General features: G+C 46.8%; 1 protein-coding gene across 3 annotated transcripts in view; it reads left to right on the forward strand.

The window, feature by feature from the left end:
• The window catches only part of ABR (ABR activator of RhoGEF and GTPase), a 1,177,460-nt gene that overhangs the window by 784,721 nt on the left and 371,664 nt on the right, over positions 1–21,075 (forward strand). For all 3 annotated transcript variants that reach the window (XM_085649250.1, XM_085649252.1, XM_085649251.1), the window contains exon 7: positions 7,030–7,082. In XM_085649250.1, coding sequence (XP_085505376.1) covers positions 7,030–7,082 — 53 coding nt within the window. The remainder of the gene's footprint in view (positions 1–7,029; positions 7,083–21,075) is intronic.

Consider the following 21,075-nt stretch of genomic DNA (forward strand, 5'->3'; position numbering starts at 1 on the left):
ACTTAGATTGTGGGTGTCATATGTGCCAGAAACTGACCATCTACTGTGGAAGGAAGGTCTCCACGGGATGGGATGGTGGACGGTGCGAACTTTCGTCAACGCAGTATTTTTGTTAGAAAACAACTCGAGAGCTGAACAAGTAGGTCCTTGCTTCTTAGTGCCGAGATCAGAGTTTGTTTCCTTACTCAAAGGAAATGATGGACGGAGTGTTGAACATTGCAAGCACTCACCCCCAGTCAACTGATCTGGGTTTGATCCATCACCGTTCTTTAGCCCACTCTGCCACCCCAGTTCAGACATGGCCATATGCAAATCAGTCTGACCCTGTGCCTCATGGGAACAGTCCAGCCCGAACTGCCAAGCCATGCCTTCCCTGGACCGGAAACAAGCTTCCTAGGACCGGTTTCTGGCATTTCAGCCGTCTTCAGCCAGGCTTGCTTGAATCCAGTGGCAAAGTGAACAAGGGACTCGCGTCTGAGCATACCCTGCCAACTTATGGCGAACAAAGCGGTACAAAAGGGGGTGGTGATGGACGGAGCATCAGAACCAAGCAAACACTCACACCCAGTCAACAGATCTGGGTTTGATCCATCACTGTTCTTTAGCCCACTCTGCCACCCCAGTTCAGACATGGCCATATGCAAATCAGTCTGACCCTGTGCCTCATGGGAACAGTCCAGCCCGAACTGCCAAGCCATGCCTTCCCTGGACCGGAAACAAGCTTCCTAGGACCGGTTTCTGGCATTTCAGCCGTCTTCAGCCAGGCTTGCTTGAATCCAGTGGCAAAGTGAGCAAGGGACTCACGTCTGAGCATACCCTGCCAACTTATGGCGAACAAAACATTAATTGTTTAGACAAATGCTCAGGCTCTGCTAATGCGCCAGACCAGAGGCACCCACAGCTCTTAGGGTTGGTGTCCGGAAGGAGGAGGTGTTTATAAGCAAGTTATTGTAGTGGCTGACAGGGTGCAGCTGGGACAAAAATGGGACGGGCATCAAAATAAAAGTGCCCCCATCAGTGAATTGGATAGCTAAAATAAATTGCCCACATTTGCAGAGTTTGGCAGCTTTGGATGTCTAAAGACACGCTCTGTAAGGGTTTTGTAAGGTATGGAAGACTGGATAGATTTGTGCTTGCTGCTTAATATCCGGGGAATTGACCACCGGCCACCAGCCCATAGAACAGGCCCACATACAGCTAAAAACCGGCCTCAGGCTGAGCTGCAATGCCAGCCCGTCGGGCATTGCCTGATTCACCGTAGGCCAGTCCCACCCTGAGGGCTGAGCCTCGTGCACCCATTCACTGTAGGCCAGCCCCACCCTGAGGGCTGAGCCTCGTGCGCCCATTCACTGTAGGCCAGCCCCACCCTGAGGGCTGAGCCTCGTGCACCCATTCACTGTAGGCCAGCCCCACCCTGAGGGCTGAGCCTCGTTCGCCCATTCACTGTAGGCCAGTCCCACCCTGAGGGCTGAGCCTCGTGCGCCCATTCTCTGTAGGCCAGTCCCACCCTGAGGGCTGAGCCTCGTGCGCCCATTCGCTGTAGGCCAGCCCCACCCGGAGGGTTGAGCCTCGTGCGCTCATTCACTGTAGGCCAGCCCTACCCTGAGGGCTGAGCCTCGTGCGCCCATTCACCGCAGGCCAGCCCCACCCTGAGGGCTGAGCCTTGTGCGCCCATTCACCGCAGGCGAGCCCCACCCTGAGGGTTGAGCCTCGTGCGCCCATTCACTGCAGGCCAGTCCCACCCTGAGGTCTGAGCCTCGTGCGCCCATTCACCGTAGGTCAGTCCCACCCTGAGGGCTGAGCCTCGTGCGCCCATTCACTGTAGGCCAGTCCCACCCTGAGGGCTGAGCCTCGTGCGCCCATTCACCGTAGGCCAGTCCCACCCTGAGGACTGAGCCTCGTGCGCCCATTCACCGTAGGCCAGCCCCACCCTGAGGGCTGAGCCTCGTGCACCCATTCACCGTAGGCCAGTCCCACCCTGAGGGCTGAGCCTCGTGCGCCCATTCACTGTAGGCCAGCCCCACCCTTAGGGCTGAGCCTCGTGCACCCATTCACCGTAGGCCAGTCCCACCCTGAGGGTTGAGCCTCGTGCACCCATTCACTGTAGGCCAGCCCCACCCTGAGCTGAGCCTCGTGCACCCATTCACTGTAGGCCAGTCCCACCCTGAGGGCTGAGCCTCGTGCGCCCATTCACTGTAGGCCAGTCCCACCCTGAGGTCTGAGCCTCGTGCGCCCATTCACCGTAGGTCAGTCCCACCCTGAGGGCTGAGCCTCGTGCGCCCATTCACCGTAGGCCAGTCCCACCCTGAGGGCTGAGCCTCGTGCGCCCATTAACTGTAGGCCAGTCCCACCCTGAGGGCTGAGCCTCGTGCGCCCATTCACCGTAGGCCAGTCCCACCCTGAGGGCTGAGCCTCGTGCGCCCATTCACTGTAGGCCAGTCCCACCCTGAGGGCTGAGCCTCGTGCGCCCATTCACTGTAGGCCAGTCCCACCCTGAGGTCTGAGCCTCGTGCGCCCATTCACCGTAGGTCAGTCCCACCCTGAGGGCTGAGCCTCGTGCGCCCATTCACCGTAGGCCAGTCCCACCCTGAGGGCTGAGCCTCGTGCGCCCATTAACTGTAGGCCAGTCCCACCCTGAGGGCTGAGCCTCGTGCGCCCATTCACCGTCGTGCACCCATTCACTGTAGGCCAGTCCCACCCTGAGAACTGAGCCTCGTGAACCGTTTCTCCCACTAGAAAGGAACAAGGGGGAGGGGGGAGGTAATTAGCGCCTTGAGTGATGATCCCAATCAGTGAAGGTCGAGGAGCTGTGAATGGCCAGTGTTTATCGTGCGTTACTTCCGCTAGTTCTGCGATCAGACGGCGAGTCTGCATGCCACCTTACATCAAGACTGCCCAGCCTGCTGCCGAGGCAAGGGATGCCATCCAACGGGTGCCACTTTAGGCATTTAAAATCCCATCAGACCTGCAGTTTTTATTCTTTGCAACACCAAAAACAGATTTTCCACTACATGTTTGAATGAAAATAGTCCAGCTTTTCCCGGTATGTGTCCCCCGTTCAGCACCTTCGCTCGGTGGTCATCGCCCCCTCTGAAGTGAGGCGGACTGCAGTAGGGGCAGACCGAGCACAGACTGGAGTACCAGTGCCCTGCTCCTGGAGCCCGCCACGCCACGCCCCGCCCCGACGTCTGCTCTCCCCACAGTGTCGCATGGTACCCGGGGTGCAGCAGGTGCAGTAGCGCCAGGGCAGCACACTGCACCCCAGTCTGGCTCTATTTTACTGTTCCGCCAGTGGACGGGAAGCCATTTGCTTCGCTTTCACCAGGGTCCATGGCACTATTGCTATGTAACTGACGTCACCCGCGGTTCTTCGTCTCCTAGGTTTCTTTTCCCAGATCTTGTTTTTATCTGTGTCGTGAATGTGTAGTTCCCTGACCTGTTCTTGTTTGCGTCTGGCGATGGAGGCTGCTTTTGTGTCTCAGTCCCGGCTCTTCCCCAGTTTGTTTCCTCCCTGCCTGCCGCATCACACACCTGGACTCTGCTGCCGTGAGCCGCGGCTTTTTTGCGTCTCGGCACGGGTGATTGGCAGCTTTGGCGCGATGGACGTGTTCGTAGCGTTTAATGATATTTCACGCTGTAAAAAGGGCGCCACTTCTCTGGGAGGCTCCAGCGGTTTCACGTTGATCCTGGCAGGGTAAGGGGAGAAGTCAGGGTCGCAGAAGCTTCGAGCCGTGCCTGGATTTCTTAGTACACACTTAGTGCGGGTGTTTTTTTCCGAATGCACCGGGCCGCTAAATTATTTTTTACCTAGCAACACAGCGAATCTTTTGTAGACGTGGTGATTGAATAGCAGCAGGGCCAGCTGCTACCAAAAAGCAACCATGCACCGGACACCCTGTCAGGCCTTCCCGTAATGAAACATATTGATAACATTTTTTACAACTTTATTTATATGCGGTCTTATATATGCACAAACCAGTTTTCATGAATCTAAAAATGAACAGAGCACCTCACTTTGTACCTGCATGCAGCCTTCATGGACACTAGCAATTCAGAAAACGTGCTCTGTGTCTTTATTGACAGGAGGAAAGAAAACAAACAGAAACTAATTGAAAGAGAAATAAGCAACAGAGAGAAGGACTGTAAATAAAACACATTTTGGCAGAAATTATTATAAATAAGATATTTTGGAAAAACCAAAAGGATTGGCTTGCAATTTGAGGTCCTTACTGAAAAATGTACAAAAAAGCTGCTTCACTAAAAAAAACATTTGGCACAAAACGATTGTTGTCTGTATTTACTGTATCGGTGAGATAACAAAATGTAATGTGTGTTTAATTCTGTGTACTACGGAGATGTAAAATAATCCCTCATGCTTTTTAATGCAGCAATAGGAGGCACAAGGATACACCAAATGGCCAGTAGCATGAGAGATGTCCTTCTGGTTGGAGACAAAGCCCACTCACTATATATTTTAAAGCATTGGTAACAATATATATTTCTAAAGCTGAACTATCAAGCCAGACCTAAAAAGAGGTAGGAATAGAGTGAATGGGAAGAAAGGTCACACGTGGAAAGATGGAAAACTGTCGCTAAGATTCACACTGGTGATTAGACCCAACAAAGCTGGTCACCCCTGGTTATAAGGACACCATTTAAATGGCACTGGTGATATGGAGACCCGGCCTATGCACCACCATTCATCCGCAGCCGTGCTTCCTGTCGGGCATCTGCACAGAGATGTTGAGACAGTTCCATCACATATTGTATTATATCAGGTGTATAGTGCTTTTATATCCCTCACAACACCCCTAGTGCTTTCAAGGTCTTGGAGTACATAGCGTCTCAGTTAGTTATACATTCTTGATAAGTGTTGACTTGTGGTGTTGCTTATGAGTTGTAAATTTACATTCAACACATCATACCATTCCCTTCCCTGAAGGAGTTTTATGCACCATCCTTGTAAGCATCCAGGAGGGATTTGGCATTCCATTCCTTCAGTCAAGAATAACACAGGACTTGGCCAGGTCCATCCCTTCCCAGCATGCACCACGCAATTGATAGCAATGATGAGACCCAGCTTGTGTTGTCATATGCAACCACACAACCTAATGGAGGAGTTTGTTCTATCCTTGCATGTATCACGCAATAGTGTGGTCCCATTCCATCATGCAGCAGGCCAATAACACTGGGAATAGTAAAACCAAGCTCCTGCCATGCATTCCAGACAGAGGCCTAACTCACTGTGAGATGAGCCATTCTACTCCTAGGAGAACTCAATGGGGCTGTAAAGGTAGATACTAGTTTCATCGTTTACAACTATGAAAATATGGCGTGTGTACTTCCCATCATGCAACAGAGGGCACATTTGGGATCCTAAGGCTTGGCCCACTCCGTCGTGAGATATTACAGTGTGTATAAATTAGGTGAAGTGTGCTTCATTGTGCGTTACGCACCTTATGCTGGAAGCCCTAAAACAGCATTAAATAGCACTGGAAAAATTATAGATCCTCTCTCTCCATCCTTTGTACCACTTAAAGGGAGCATTGAGAGACTTGGCACATCACTGTGGAAATAGGGCGAAACTCCTAGCCATCGTTCACAATGCACATAGCGCCAGGCGTGGGCACCTGGTGATTAGCCATCATGCCCCTGTTAGTCTGCATTTGTGAAATTTAAACCCAGCACTTCCTTCACATGATTCACTTTGCAGAAAGCTGTATGGAGAGGCATACCCTCCTACCTTCCCCCCGGTCATTCACCAGGCAGATTGGGTAGGTGAATTGCTAACCCGTTGTGGAGGGAGTACAAAGGATGCAAGTTGGTTTTCTTAGCCAGTTGAACTTTGAGCAGTACACCCAGCCAGCACTTTTCCTCTTTTAACTGACTGATTACAGGGGATTAAAGGAAGCCCCTTTCATTCATTCTGATACAGCCCGGAAGATTACATGCTGTTCACGGTGGGTTCTTCTGTGGTAACCGTTCTAGTACGGGACACTGGGTCTTTTACTGGGAGCCAAATAAATTCAGATGAAAGGACTATGGGTTACACCTGTCCATCCAGATCTCTTTAAATATAGCTTCCTCTCTGAAGCCCTCTGACATATTTAAAACGCATCTCCGAGTTTTAAGTCCACTCCTGCCTACATGTACTTTTGTGTTTTTGGTCATTGTGCGGTAGACCTCTCCTATAGCTGCATGTTTTCCAGATATAAATATTCATAAGCTGGATCCTGTGAGGCTTGATGCCATGGATTCCTCTTTTGTTGGTGACCTGTGAAGCATATTCGTCCCCTGCCAGCATGAAGGCATGTCTCATTGTGGGAGCAGTGCAAAGGGCAAGAATCGTGGCAGCAGTAGCTCAGGTATTGCTGGCACTATTCCCCGCTCTCAGTAGAGAACAATGGCTTCTTATTGAAATGGGCTACTCATTGCAAATTCTTTACCCAACTACGCTTGGGTGATTTAAAGTGTCTGTATATCTGTGTCTCTGAGCAGGTCTGTCATTTTTGTGTGTATTGTGAAGGGATATAGCTATATTTATCGGTGTGGTGTCTGGGTTTATGCCCAGTCTGCAAGATTGCTTTTATATACATTCACATGGATTTTGTTGTTTGGTGTCTTCATCTGTACTCTACACTTTTGTGTCTAATTTAATTTTTTGTTTAATTACTTATCTATGATTGTGTGGCGTATGTGTTGGTGTCTGTGTATTGGTGCCTCTTAGCATGCCTGATTGTGTTAGTGTCTGCATTTAGAGATTCCCGTGTTAGTCAATCATTACATTTCTTCTAGCTCTGTATCAATATGTGTGTGTATATGTGTGTGTATGTATATATATATATATATATATATATATATATATCTATATATACACACACATGTATGTATAGAGGCCTTTCCTTTGTCAGTATGTTTTGGGATATTAATGGTTGTAGTGTCTCTTCTTCCCACTGATGCTCCATTCTGTGCCAGTGGATGCTTTATATTGCTGTCTGACATATCTCAATGTCTCTTTTCCCGTTGCAGCATTACTGTACAAGCCCATTGATCGTGTGACTCGGAGCACGCTTGTCCTTCACGTGAGTATCTGCATTTGCCTAATCAATAACATCCATCTATCTGAGGTACCCCAGCCATTTCCACTAAAGCCGGAGCCCTAGTGTCTCTGCCCTCACCACACAGGCTGGAGTTCTCGCTCTGGCACCTATATCACTTGCACCCTGGTAAGAGCGCTGTCTCCAGTATCTCTGTGCCTGGCGTTTAGGCAGGGGTTTGTCTTTAGCATCCATTTACCTGGCACCAGAGCTGGAGCTCAGTTCCAGTCGTCTCTAGTCCGTCGCATCGGGACAGTATCCCTGAGCCTAGCATCTCCTTTCACTGTATCTCGCCAGGAGTACTGGCTCTGGGATTTCTAGTTCCACCATCCAGGCTGCATCTCTGTCACTTACCCTCAGGCTAGAGCTCTGCCCCTGGTAGCTCTGTCGGGCATTTAGGCAGACTCTCCTCCCTATCATCTCTCTGTATGGCATCTAGGAAGGAGCTCTATCATGGCATCTTTCAGGCTGGTTCTAAGCAGGAGCTTGGCCCCTTGCATTTAGACAGGAACTCTGTCTCTGGCATTTCTATCCCTGTTATTTAGAAGGAGCTTTGTCCACAGTATCTCCAGTCAAGGTACTTAGCCAAGAACACCGTCCCTATCCAGTGGTGTAACAAAAGGTGAGGGGCGGCTTTCCTGCAAAGTGCATGGAGGGGGCCCCATGCTCTGAACCCAGTAAAGAGCTCTCGGTGCACGGGCCTTTAGCCAATAAAAAAGCCCAGAGCGGGCACTCCAGATGTTGGGGGGGCGGGGCCTGCATGGGCTAATGTTACGCCACTGTCTCTATCATCAAGAATCAGGCACGGGCTCTGCATGGCATTGCTGTCGCGAGCAAGTGCTTTACCCTTAGCACCTCTAGGCCAGACACTCGGATATGAAGTTTGCTCCTGAAATCTAGACTTGAGCTCTGCCTGTAGCATCCTTGTCCCTGACGTTTTCACAAGAGCTCTGCTCCTGACCTCTCTATACATAACCTATTTATGCTTGCACTCTGTCTTTAGCATGTCTATCCCAGCCGTTTGGACGGGAGCTCTGCTCCTGACATCTCTGTACCTGGGATCTAGGCTTGAGCTCTCCCTTTAGCATCTTATCCTTAACATTTCACAAGAGCTCTGCTCCCGACATCTCTGTCCTTGCTATCTTTACCCAGCTGTTTGCGTCTAGCATTTCTGTTCATGACCTTTAGGCGGTATCCTTGCCCATGCCTCTAGCTTGAATGTGGCCTGGCAGTTCGAGTTGGACTGTTCCCATTGGGCGTAGGGTCAAGACTGATTTGCATATGGCTGGGTTCAAGCTGGAATGACATGGGGAGCAAAAAAAACGATGGATTTAAACCCAGATCTCTGAACTGGGGTGAATGTATGACATTGTTCTGCATTCTGTCCATCAATTGTTCTTTTTGCATCTAGCTTGAATTTAGGCAGAAGACTAACCCTGGCAGCTAAGTGGAGTTTATGGCATCTATGCAGAAACTGCGTCCTTGGCATCGAGGTATGAGGTCTTTCCATGATGCTTATATAGGAGCTCTGGCCTTACATCTCTATTCTTGGCAAGTAAGCAGGCAGGGGCGCTTTCCATAGAACAATTAGACCTCTGCCTTTAGTGTGTGGCCGTACGCTGTCCCCACGTCTTAGCTGGAGGTTTATTCCTAGCATGCAGGTATGAGCACACAGGAGTGTCACTCTTGCTACCTGTGCTGATCCACTAGTGGCACGTGCACTGCTGCATACATCTTCTAGTCTTGAAACCACAGAGGAGTTGTTAAGGAACTTAAAAGGCTCTCCGCCTTACATTTGGTAGCAGTTATATTCCTGGTTTCTGGGTCACAGCTCTCGCTTTGTGTCTGCATAATAGCCTGTATCCGTGACTTGCAAGATTTAGAAACTGAAGTGCTGACCCTGAAACCTTTCAACCTAACTTCTAACTTCCACTTTGGCATTTAAGCGAACGAATGTGTCATTCGGGCCAAATTTTCTCTCTTTGCTTCAAACTGAAAATATTAAAAGCGTGATATGTGGAAAAACAACTGTACATTCTACAGTCTAGATGTTTCAAGACTATGCTCTTGACCCCACTCCTACAATCCCGAAAGCCCCAAATATATAATAGCATTTCACGATCCTTCCCCTCCCCCACGCCTCCATCCCCAGTGGTGTTTGTGAGGCTACGGCAGTGGGGTCTACCATGCAGTGGCATTGCTCCATATTTGATGCTGATATCCTGTGACTGCAAACTCGGGATGCTTACCAGTCCACCCCCGGTAAAGGGTACTGGATAGTGTCACTATAGGCTACCCCTCAAAAAGGACGTGGAATTAAAGAACGCGGACAGCCTAGCCTTCTGGTGTACACTTATAAACAGTGACTATTTAGGCCTGGAAGCAGCATGAAACGCCGCTGTGGGTGAAACGCGTCAGCATGCTACCTTCCTCTCAGATGCACTCGCCGTATGAGTTGGAAGCAGCGGCGCAGGGCTCCCCCTGGAAGGCTCGGCTTCACTCTGCTGCCCGCCTGTCACGATTGCGAAGACTCCCGCCACTCGATTTCTTTCATACTGCTCACATTGGCGGCAGCAAGTCCCAGTATGACACAACCACGCTTTCCTTTCCCACGTGTTCCTTAACAATGCGGACAGAACAACAAGTGTGTCTGAACCCTGCATTCCATTTACAACTCAAGTCGCTACAACTACTTGCCTTAGGGGGCATGGTATAATTTACTATTCCAACTTCAGTCCCCGCAACAGTAGGGAAAGTGTTGGACTTTAAAGTCCAACGGCGCTTCACCTAACACATGTTGTTGGAACAACTTGTGTTGTAAATGGAATGCGTGGTTCAGACGCATTTGTTCCGCCCGCGTTGCAACGGCAACTCGTTTGGCGGTCAGGGTATTTGCTGTTTCCCATCACAGTAGCTCCCAAGCTGCCTGTGAAGGTCTTGCTCTCCTGTTTGTCTTTTACTGCCTCGTTTGCTGCGGCAGCATCAAGCCTTGTGGAAGAATTCCATTTTCTGAAGTCATGGTTTACCGAACAGAAGTGACACATTTTCTATAACCGATAGGGTTGAAGCTTGAAAGTTTAAATCTGCCCTTCCTGCTTACTGTGGAGTCCCTCACACTCCTCACACCCTTCCTGGTTGGAAGCCATCAACCAAGAAGGTGATCGTTTTCTGGTGGCTATGGAAACTGATCAGTCAGTGTAGTTTCGCGTATCATGAGGATACAAGGAAATATAATACTGCTGAGATATAAATAGGAATATCTTTCCCTTGTGGCTTCGGTTTAAATATTAGCCATTGTGATAGAACCCAAGTGTGTCTTTACCATTTATTCTTCATTCCAGTTTTTAACCTATGTGTCACTGTGTCATTTCTAAAGTTTCTAGTCATTTTTTAAATATATATTTAGACCCATAGAGGTGCAGAGAAAGATGGCAGCATCATATTAGAAGCACCCCCCTAGATACACAGCAAAACATTTTGGTTTTATCTAGAAGTTAACTTGCTCAGTGGCATTACATTTGTGCATTTTCGCAAAACTCTTTGAAGTGCACACCCTTTCAGCTTGTGCTCACAAATATATTGTGTGACGGAGGGTGATCAGTTTTGAGGTAATGTGCATTAAAATTCATTTAGGATTGTGATGGTTAAAAAAGGCAAGTGGGGAGGAGTGACCTGTCATCTTAAGAGAGTAGTAATTGATGAGCAAGTGTGGGGCTTTGTAAGTACTGTGTTCACTCACTCTTCCTCCCTGAGAATTGTTTGCAGTCAGCGTCTTTGCAGGAAAAGTGTCTCCAGTAGATTCTGGGATTTTGATGCGGATCCTACATGTGTGCTTTCCTTTTGCACCGAGCCCAGTTAGCTGCTCGTTAGTCATTATTTGTTCCCTTCTTGTTTCTGTTTTTCTCCACTAGTCAGGGGTGTGTAAGAATTGCCTTCTCTGATATTGCTGTTCACTCTGCATTTGACTGATGCATATGTATATTTTGTAGCCTTCTTGTGCCATTTACCATAAAGTTCCCCATCGAGCCAAGGCCTCGGCTTTGGTGCAGTGCCTCCTGGCGCGTTTCTGCATGCTGTATTATCAAAACAGCCCGGATCACTGAAAAGCTGGCTTCAGCCCACATCTAAGAATGATCCCCTACCTCACTTAAGTGTTTTAGTATCACCAATGGTATTGCCAAATAGTGTTTCCTTTTCACCTGAGTGAGTATTCCCTCCAAGCCTGTGACCCTCAAGTTTAGGAGGCTCTTCTTCAGGGATCTACTACCTTGAAGTACCTCTTGGTGGTAAAGTGCATAGGAACAACGTTGGGACCCTGATATTAGCAGAAAATCGTTTTATTACTAAAATGCACACAGCATCCTGAAGTTGATCAGGATTTAGTCAAGTTCTCTGAAAGTCTGACCAAATCCTTCCCCGGAGGTTAATCCTGGCACTTTGCAGGGTTCTTTCCCTACTCCACTGGTGCTGTTGGGTCCTGGGATGGGGGTTCCTCTGTCTGGCGCATCAGCTCCAGAAATAACATTTCTGCCTCTGTGATATCCTGCAGAGCAGAACCTGTGGCAGGTGGGGTTCTGTGTCCATTATGGCTATAGAGGCATTACAGATGCGGCCATGCCAGCTATGATGTCTAGAACCTTTTGGGCTGTGTTGGGTGTGGTTTATGACACAGGTTCAGCCAACTCAGTGAGCACCTACTCCGCCAACACTTCCCCAGACAAACAGTCAAAACATTTTTCCACAGTTCCATTAGGAAAACTCCTGAAGAAAGATCGAGTTCCCTGTTGAATATTCATCACCAAGCATATGCCCCCCTTCGATACACAGTGCCGTCTCATCATTAGATCCAACTCACCCATGAGCATTGTGCACTCCAGACCATTCAAACGGTTCTCTCTCAACCCCAGTATCGTCTTTGCCCTTTATAAAAATTAAAAGTACAAAAAAATCCTCCCTAGATTAAAAAAAAAAACTGGTGCTGTGACTATCAGTACCGAAAATACTGAAAAAACAGGAATTGTGAAGCAAAAGTCTAGACATTTCGTATCTTTATTAGTTTAGATTTGTAGACATCTTTCCTTTAGGTAGATCTGGTGCAAGTTTTGGTATCTGTAAACGTGGAGAAATGAACATGCCATTTTGACCTCCAAAATGCCTACTTTCCCACATCAAAACTCTTCAGAATTATAAGTTGTTTTAAACGAGGGTGCTGCATTGCCAATATAAAAGTCTTTCGTTTAGCTTTCAGTCAACCTCAAAACTCTTTGTTTCGCCACTGCTTGTTCAACTCCAAAGAGACTGTACCTGGATACCTCATAACCTCCACTGGTCTTTACCTCAATATCAACCAGTACGAATCCAGCAATCAGTACCAGAGTTCACTTCATTGGTACCTTACTGGACTAGGTTTATTGTAACCTCCTCTTGAAAGATCTGAGGTGATGTAGAAGTCCGTGTTACACTACGACTAAGACCAAAATAACAGATTAAAAGTGAGAGTTCTGGTGCGTCATTATCCTCTTTGGAAACCTGCATTGGCAAAGCCAATAGGCCTCACCTATGCTAGAGCTATTTGCTTTTTCAATATGTTCTAGTAATGTTGTATACCAGTGTGGCTGCTGTTCAGCACGGCTAAAAGTTAGTGGCGTAGAGTAGAGCAGAGCAGAGTAGAGTGAAGTGGAGTGGCATGGAATGGAGTGATGTACATTATTGTGGTGTCGTAGCGGGAGTAGAATGTCTTAGAGTGGAAGACTGTAAAGTGGAATAGAGCTGAGTGGTATACAATGGAGTAGATTGTTGTGGAGTGGCATAGTGTTGTGGAGTGGTGTAGAGCAAAGTGGAGTGGCATAGAGGGTGTTACATAGAGTGGAGTAGAGTGACGCGGAGTGGCAATAGAATGTTGTAGTGTAAGAGTAAAATGACAGAGTGGAGTAGTGTGTCGTAGAATACAGTGAAGTAAAGTGGCATGGAGTGGTGTATAGGGAGTTGTGTAGAGCGTTGTGGAGTGGATTAGTGTTGTAGAGTGGCATAAAGTAGAGTAGAGTTTAATGTAGTAGAGCATCATAAAGTGGAGTAGTGTGGCGTGTTGTAAAGTTGAGTGTTGCAGAATAGACTAGAGTGAAGTGGTGTAAAGCACAGTGGTGCAGAGTAGATTGGCAAAGAGTACAATGGTTTTGAGTAAAGTGTTGGAGAGTCCATTGGCGTTGAGTGTAGTGAAGTAGAGTGGTGCAAAGTAGATTGCAGTGGCATAGAGTGCAGTGACGTAGAATAGATTGTTTCAGAGCAGAGTGAAGTGGTGTGGAGTGGTGCAGAGTAATGTGCGGAAGTGTAGATTAGAGTGGCATAGAGTAGAGTGGCGTGGAGTGCACTGGTGCATAGAGTGTAGTGGCATAGAGTTAATTGCAGTAGAGTGGTGCAGTGGTGGAGTGTGCATTCTTGTAGAGTGCAGTGTCGTAGAGTTCAGTGGTGCAGTGGTGTAGAGTGCAGTGATGCATAGTAGAGTGGGGTAGAGTGCACTGGCGTAGAGTAGAGGAATGGAGTGAAGTGGAATAGAGTGCAGTGCAGTGGTGCACAGTAGATTAGAGGGGCATAGAGTGTAGTGGCATAGGCTGCATTGGCAAAGAGTGCAGTGGCGCAGAGTGGCATAGAGTTCAGTGGCAGAGTAAATTGTCAGAGTGCAGTGGTGTAGAGTGCATTAGTGTAGAGTGAAATGGCGTAGAGTGGTGCAGAGTAAAGTGATGTAGAGTGCAATTGTGTAGAGTGCAGTAGCGTAGTGTGTATTGGTTTTGGGTAAAGTTGTGTAGAGTGCAGCAGTGTAGAGTGCAGCGAGGGTTGAGTGGAGTGGCGCAGGGTAGGTTGAAGTGGCGTAGGGTAGATTGTTTCCTCGAAGAGTGCAATGGCATAGAGTAGGATGTCATAATGTGCAGTGGTGCGGAGTAGATTTGAGTGGCTTAGAGTGTATTGACGTAAAGTGCAGTGGTGCATAGTAGAGTAGTGTGGGATAGAGTGCATTGGTATAGAGTAGAGTGGGGTAGAGTAAAGCAGAGTAAAGTGGAGTGGTGCAGAGTGCAGTGGTGCAGAGTAGAGTGGAGTATGAATGGTGTGGTAGCGCATTGCCATTACAGACAACACATAATCAATTAAAATGACCATTACATTTGCACAGAGATTCAGTTTTACTGATAAAAGTATACAGTGTACAACGATAATGTGTGGAAATGTTATGGATTTCTTTTGCCCGTATTAAAATATTTGTTTCCACCACACTTCAGAGTTAAGAAAAAATGTCCTTTGTGCTTTATATATTCTGAAATATCTGCACGGTTAATTACAGTTAGTTAAATTTTGTGTATTGTTGGACTTGGTCCTTTTTGCAGGGTCATTCCTGAACTTTTTGCCGTCCTCCTAGCCTTTTTTAAGTCTCGGCATTCGAAAGCTTCTTGAAATCAATACAGTTAAGGAAGGGGACTTGAAGGGGACTTGAAGCCCCGCCCCCTCTTCCCAGTGGCTCGTGTCATAGCTTAGACTAAACGCTGGCATTCTATTGTTAAGGAGGCTTTTTAGTTCATCCTTGTTGCCGCCCTGTGCACTTTTGGCCCTGCCCACCGGGACTGGATATTTTATTGGCGGCAGTACACACACTTCAATTAGCTAGGCACTTTTTTCCCCATTTATGTAATGTGTTGCAATAACAATTGGATGCACTTGTTGCCCTCGGGGTGAAAAAAAAAATCTTACCTCTGCAGCAGTGCCACTCGTCATTGCTTTTGAGGTAACTTCAAGGAGACTCGTTATAGTTCTTTAAGTCTCATAATTTCAGAACGTAGGCATTTTCAATGTTGTATACAAGGAAGCCGTAGTTGTTGCTGATTTATCTTACTCAAACAGCCATTGGCAAAGCCAATAGCCCTGGCTTGCTGTTGGTGTAATATTACTTGCTTTATCAGTATTATATATCTGTATGCAATAACAGAAGAGGCAAAATACAAGTTGTCGTACATGACCACCAGCAAGGCTCCGTTTAATGGCGCTGTGTGTCTTAATCTCCACGTCTGTCCAGCTGCAGGGTTGACTGTGGCGTTACAACCAGAACTGCAGAATTTCGAATTTGAGAACCATGATTTAATCTCCACGTGCTCAAAATCCTGTGATTCTGGGCACATCACTTCTCCCCATTCCTCAAAACATGAATGTGATCTTGTGTAATTTAACTGGCGCTCATGCACAGTGATCCAACATCTTTGTGTGGAGTTTGCGCTATATAAAACTGCAATAAACGCTACTCCATCATGGTTTTACATTTGTTTTCATCTTGTTACTTAAAGGAGTCGAGCGAAATGCTGCGCATGGACTGCCTGCTGTGCCACTTCTTTTCAATCTCCTAGTACTTGGGCTGGCTCCTCAGGCGTCTCTCCCGGCCCTAGCTGCACGAAAAACCTCTTGTGTGCCTGCGCAAGTAGCCGCTCTTACTCACACTTCTCAGGTTACTACTGCTGCACTTTGACTCCAGGGAGCACTTCAGCTGCATGCTGCAGATCTTCGCTGCCCCCCCCCGCTACCCCACTGCCGGGGTCTTTAATGGTGCACTTGTGTGTGCCCCCGACCGAGGCTAACAGAGTGCACCTTAGCCCCAGCACTGCAGCGGTTCGTATTCCTCTAAAGAGTTTGCCTTGAGAAAACTGCAAATGTGAAGCACTCTTCAAAATGTCAGCACACTGTTTTTTTGCAGTCTGCACCCAATATTGTGTGCCACTGTGCTTGTGCAAATTAACAAAGCAGTGCTTTCTTTTAGCTACATAAATAAAAACATTCCAATTTTGAAACGCAACAGTCACTTATTTTCAGGTGCCATTTACGGGTGCTTTTAGTTGTACATGTTTTGTGTTTAACGCACTATTCATTTATTTATAGCCTGTAAGATTTATTGCTCAATGTTTCTCATTTTTGTGCTGGAATGAGGGGAAAATGACTTAATTGGCGTTAGTTCAACCCCGATGCGCAGCGGAAGGGCTGTTTCAGAGGTCTCCCTTCTGTTGCTCTTCCCCCCTACATCTGTGCTTTTATGGCTCTCTCGCCAGTGTGCCCCTCTGCTCCGTGCACTTCCCCCACATGACGGACCTGGGATGCTGTCCTGCTCCTCTGTATTCTTTCTGCTCTGTCACACTTTTCACACACAACAGCTATTTATTTACTCACATGAGCGCACGCTGAGCTGGGCCTCTTTGCTTCGCTAGGTGGCTCTTTTCCATAAATGAGCTCCCTGCCAAGATTTATGGCTGCGTCTGCTACTCTACCCTCCTACAGTGAGCCATTAGACTTCACATGTAATGTCACCAGGGCAGTGTCATAAACCCAGCACACTAGCAGATCAAGACGTTGTATTTAGATTACTGTGCACTTTGTATGTCTGAGTTCTGATCCTATTTCAAGAAACATGTTTAGAGTTTGCATTTTTAAAAATTTGAAATGCTGCTGAAGCTTTATTCATTAAATCTGCATTCGCCACCTAAATTATGTTAAAGTTATTTAATTTCGAAGTCATGGGCCAGGGATGGTTTAAAGTGCTGCATCCGAATTGTAATATCACCCGAAACCCTTCATTTAAGTACTCTTTCTGGCAGCATCACCAGGATCTGTGTTTATTTATTTTCGGAAATGTTGTGGCGGTTTCTGTCTGGTAACTTTGCATCCAGCAACTTACTAAGGCTAAAACAGGCCCTGCAAACCCATATAATTTTGACAGTCCTCCTGCAGCTGTTTTTACCGTTATTCATAAAGGATAATAAAATACATTCAATATAGCCTTTGCACATACGTGCACATTAATCATTACCACCTAATTACAGTCTACTAAATACCAGATAAATACATCCCACATAAAACCACTATGCCACATAGCAACCATCCATACAAATCCACTCCACACCATGCCACATAATTCCCATCAGCATAATTTCACTCAAAATACCACACAGTTCCATGCCACGCAATTCAGCTCCACACATTTCCATTCTGTACCACATAATTCAACAACAAACCACATAATTAAAATCAACACACTTACACAACAAATGCATCGAATCCACACCTCAAAATTCAACATCATGTCACACAATTCAACAGCTCACCACATAATTAAATTCCACTACATACCACGCCACAAGACAACATACCAATACACATATTTACACTCCATAACACTCAATCCCATTCTACATAATTCCAGCTAATTTAATACCACATAATTACTATCCACATAATTCCACTACACACACACACACACACACACACACACTATTCCACCCCACACAATTCCACAACTAACAAGTTCACTCCAATCCATATAATTCAACTCCACACTACATACATACACTCCATGAACAAAAGACATTGTCATTTACAACACCATTAACTCCAACTTTCATTAATGGGAGACCAATTGCATTGCAAATGCTTGTGTTATTTTACTTTGTGGCTGATCTGCTCCACTGTATTTATTGGGGCTCTACAAACAAATTTGGTGATGAAGAGTAAATTGTCTTTTTCTTAATAACTTTTTAATTAAAAAGTTCTTCTCTTTAATTTCCTGTAATTCCCATAGTTGCAAAAACAAGCATTTGCAATGCAATAGGTCTCGCATTTCACAAGTTTGGACTATTGGCAAGTGGGCTGCTGGATGCTGTTGGTATAGGAGTGGTTGATCATAAGAACTTGCAGGAGATACATGTGAACTCTGGTTCAACGTTGTGTGGTGCAGTGTGGCAGCAGTGCGGTGAGCGGCAGCCAGGCTTGAAAGCACAGAGGAGTGCAGCACGGTAGCGGGGCTTGGGACAGAACCAGGGTCCCTGGTGCTGGACACGGTTCAGGTGCAGATAAGCGCAGCTGTGCCTGCTGCGCCCATCCTTTCATCATCCGTTTTGCAGCTGCCATTAAGTAGTTTGTGGGAAAGAGTAGGAGTGCCGTGGGCGGGATACGGAAACCAGTTATGTCACTTCCTGTACGATGGATGATCGGAAATCCAGTGATGTCCCTTTCTCTGCAGATGGTTGATAGGAAATTAAGTTCTCTTTGTATGTTTCTTCTACTGCCTAGATATAAGCCCTTATGTATTCCCCATGCTTGCAGTGCAATACAGCAGGTTAAACATTCACACTACACATATAGCCAGCGCACCTTTGTGCATGACGGCGTTTACATGCATTAGCACATTGAAGCTTGGTACAATCAGACTACAGCATTAGTTCTGTATTGAAGAGATAAAAGTTGGAGAGATTGCGGCTCTTCTCGAGAGTACATATGGAAAGATAAACTGTTTTCAAAGCCTGCGTTCTATACTTTTTATCTTGAGTAACACAAATGCTGGCCATGGAACTGCTGAGATCGGCGTTTCATTATTGCAATAGATCCAAGATAAGGATTGACTGAAAACGGGTAGATATAAAACTTTGCATCACTTTGCACTTAACACGAAGGTGTGTTATTACCATGAGTGCTTGGCGCTGTACCTGTGTGCGTTCCATCAGTGCTTGGTGCTGCACTGTAATGGCATTCTTGTAAAAAAAACATCTCTGGGGTAAAAATCTTTCACAACAGGGCACATAATTTGACATTATTTTCCCCTTCTTACTACCATACTCCCGTCGGTGCGTCAAGTTATCACGCTATCGCGATTACTTATAATGCAGTTAAGAGTATATGGTATGGCTGCACTACAAACAACCTCGCAATCGTTTTAACGAAGGTTGCAGAGGGGCCTTACTCAGGTAGGGGTTCCCCCTCACACATATTTCCGCACCCTGCCTTGTAGGATTAGCAAGGCCTGCCTTAGGGGTGACCTATGAGGATATATGTGTTGTAATTAAGTGGGATACAGGATACCTATACCCCTGTAAGGGGTGCAAGCACCACCTTACCCAGACTACAGTAGTGGTCTGGTGGTGTCAGTTTGTATGGCTGTCCCAGGGGTGGCACAATAAGTGCTGCAGCCCCTGGTAGGCCTCTGAGGGACCCATGCCCTGGGTACCATCTACAGGGGCTCACAGGGTATCCTCAGTATCCAATTGGTATATACCTATGGTACTCACATCAGTTTAGAGAGGAAGCAGATAGGCTGGGGTCCTGGATAGCAGGGCCACAGCCTGGCTAGAGTAAAAAAAACGTCAAAACATCAGCAAAAAGTTGGGGGCAACTATGCAGTCGATGCCACTCTCCTACACCCCCTCTGAAACAACATCCAAAATGGCAATAAGCAAGTGAGGTTAACAAACCCAAGAGGCTTTCAGGGAGAGCTCCCCCTGAGGGAGTTCTGAAATATCCTTCCTCTCCCCATTTCTCTTTCAGTGTTTTTCATCCTTTCCTTCCCTTGATCTGTATTACTTTTTCTATCTCTTTCCATCCTTCTTTTACCATCTTTGTCATTTTTCTATCCATCCTTTATTCTTGCTTTCCTTCGTTCAATCATCCTTCCTACTCTGCAGCTGTCTCTTATTTTCTCCACCCATCCATCCATACATTTGCTTCTTCACTGTCATCTCTCTCTCTCTCTCTCCCCATCCATCTTTTCTTCTTTTTTAAATCCTTCTACCTGTCAGTCTTTGTATCCATTCATCCATCTCTACATCCATCCAATGATCTTCATTTATTCTTTTCATCCTTCTGCCCATCCAACCATTAATCCATCCACCTCTCCACCCATTTCCCCATCCATACTTCCATCCATCCCTCTCTCGTCCCCGTTCTCTTCCTTCCTTCCAGGCTGCCTTGTCTCATTTTTAACCCTGCCCCACAATGCCTTTATACTGCTCTTCTTCAATGGTATTTATGAGCTTCACTTCAGAAACTAGTAGTCTCTGGTCAAACTAAAATGAGCTAAAAACAAACAAACATTTCTTGTTAAGCAGAACTGTTCATTGGCACCCATCCCGCTTAAGCCGCTAAAGTGGGGGGACGCCCCTGGGTGTGGTACTTCATCTGGAGGCCATAGTCCTGAAGAACCTGTCTTCCACCCAGGATGAAGCCATCACAGGCTAGCAACTGTCCCATGGAAAAGAAGAGCCCCTTTCTTTTCATCTGGGCTCCTGCTGGATAATTGCAGGGGTATTATCATGAAGCACCCTCTTTTGGGCATTATTCCTGGGAAGATTTTGAGTGTCAAAGCCGTTGGAGCACCATGTAACTCTGCCCACAATGTATCAAGAACTATGTATGCAATACAAATATTAGCACATCATAACATTGGAGAGAGCATGGACGTCAACCAAGTCTATTCAAGGGAGAGCGGTAGGGTGGGTTTCACTGCACCCAGCAAAAAGAGGAAGGACAGAGTATGGACCTGGATTTTAATCTCCTCGCCCCCACTCTGGAAGTAACCTTATTGAGAAAGGAAGAGGTGAAAGGAACGAAATAGACACCATTCTTTCTTCCTAATGCACCTCCCCCCCCCCCCCCCCCCGCAAAGGGTACGTTCCCTGGTATAGAAATGCAGCTGTCCACCTACTTAGTCTCACTACATGAGATGCGAGCAGCAACATAGTACTGATATGCCATAGGCACCTTTGTAGAGTGGCACCAATTTGTCGCCCGGTAATTGCTGAAAGCCAAAGATGGATTAAAAGTAACCTGTGGCTGTCACCCATTGTTAACCTGAGAACATGTTTTTTCAAGCCCCCAGGAGAAAAGTGAGGGCAGGGGGTATGGAAGTAGTGTATGGGTTGTGTGTAGACATTAACAATTGCATGCAATATTGCAATTCGGCTTGCAACATTTTTACATCCCAGAATCATGCTTAATTTCTACAGCCCAAACTTTATTCAGAATTCATGTTTTACTCCTTCTGCTGAGGTCCTCCTAACCATTGTTTCCCAAAGCATTCTTTGCTAGGCTTGAGCTAATCAAAGATAATTATTTTCAAGATGGACTAGGTAATACTCAATGCTCCCTATGGAAAAGTGTAGCTGGAATGTAGTATTTCCTGCCGTGC

The sequence above is a fragment of the Triturus cristatus genome, chromosome 3_2, assembly GCF_964204655.1.
Source record: "Triturus cristatus chromosome 3_2, aTriCri1.1, whole genome shotgun sequence".
In the NCBI taxonomy this organism is placed as follows: Eukaryota; Metazoa; Chordata; class Amphibia; order Caudata; family Salamandridae; genus Triturus; species Triturus cristatus.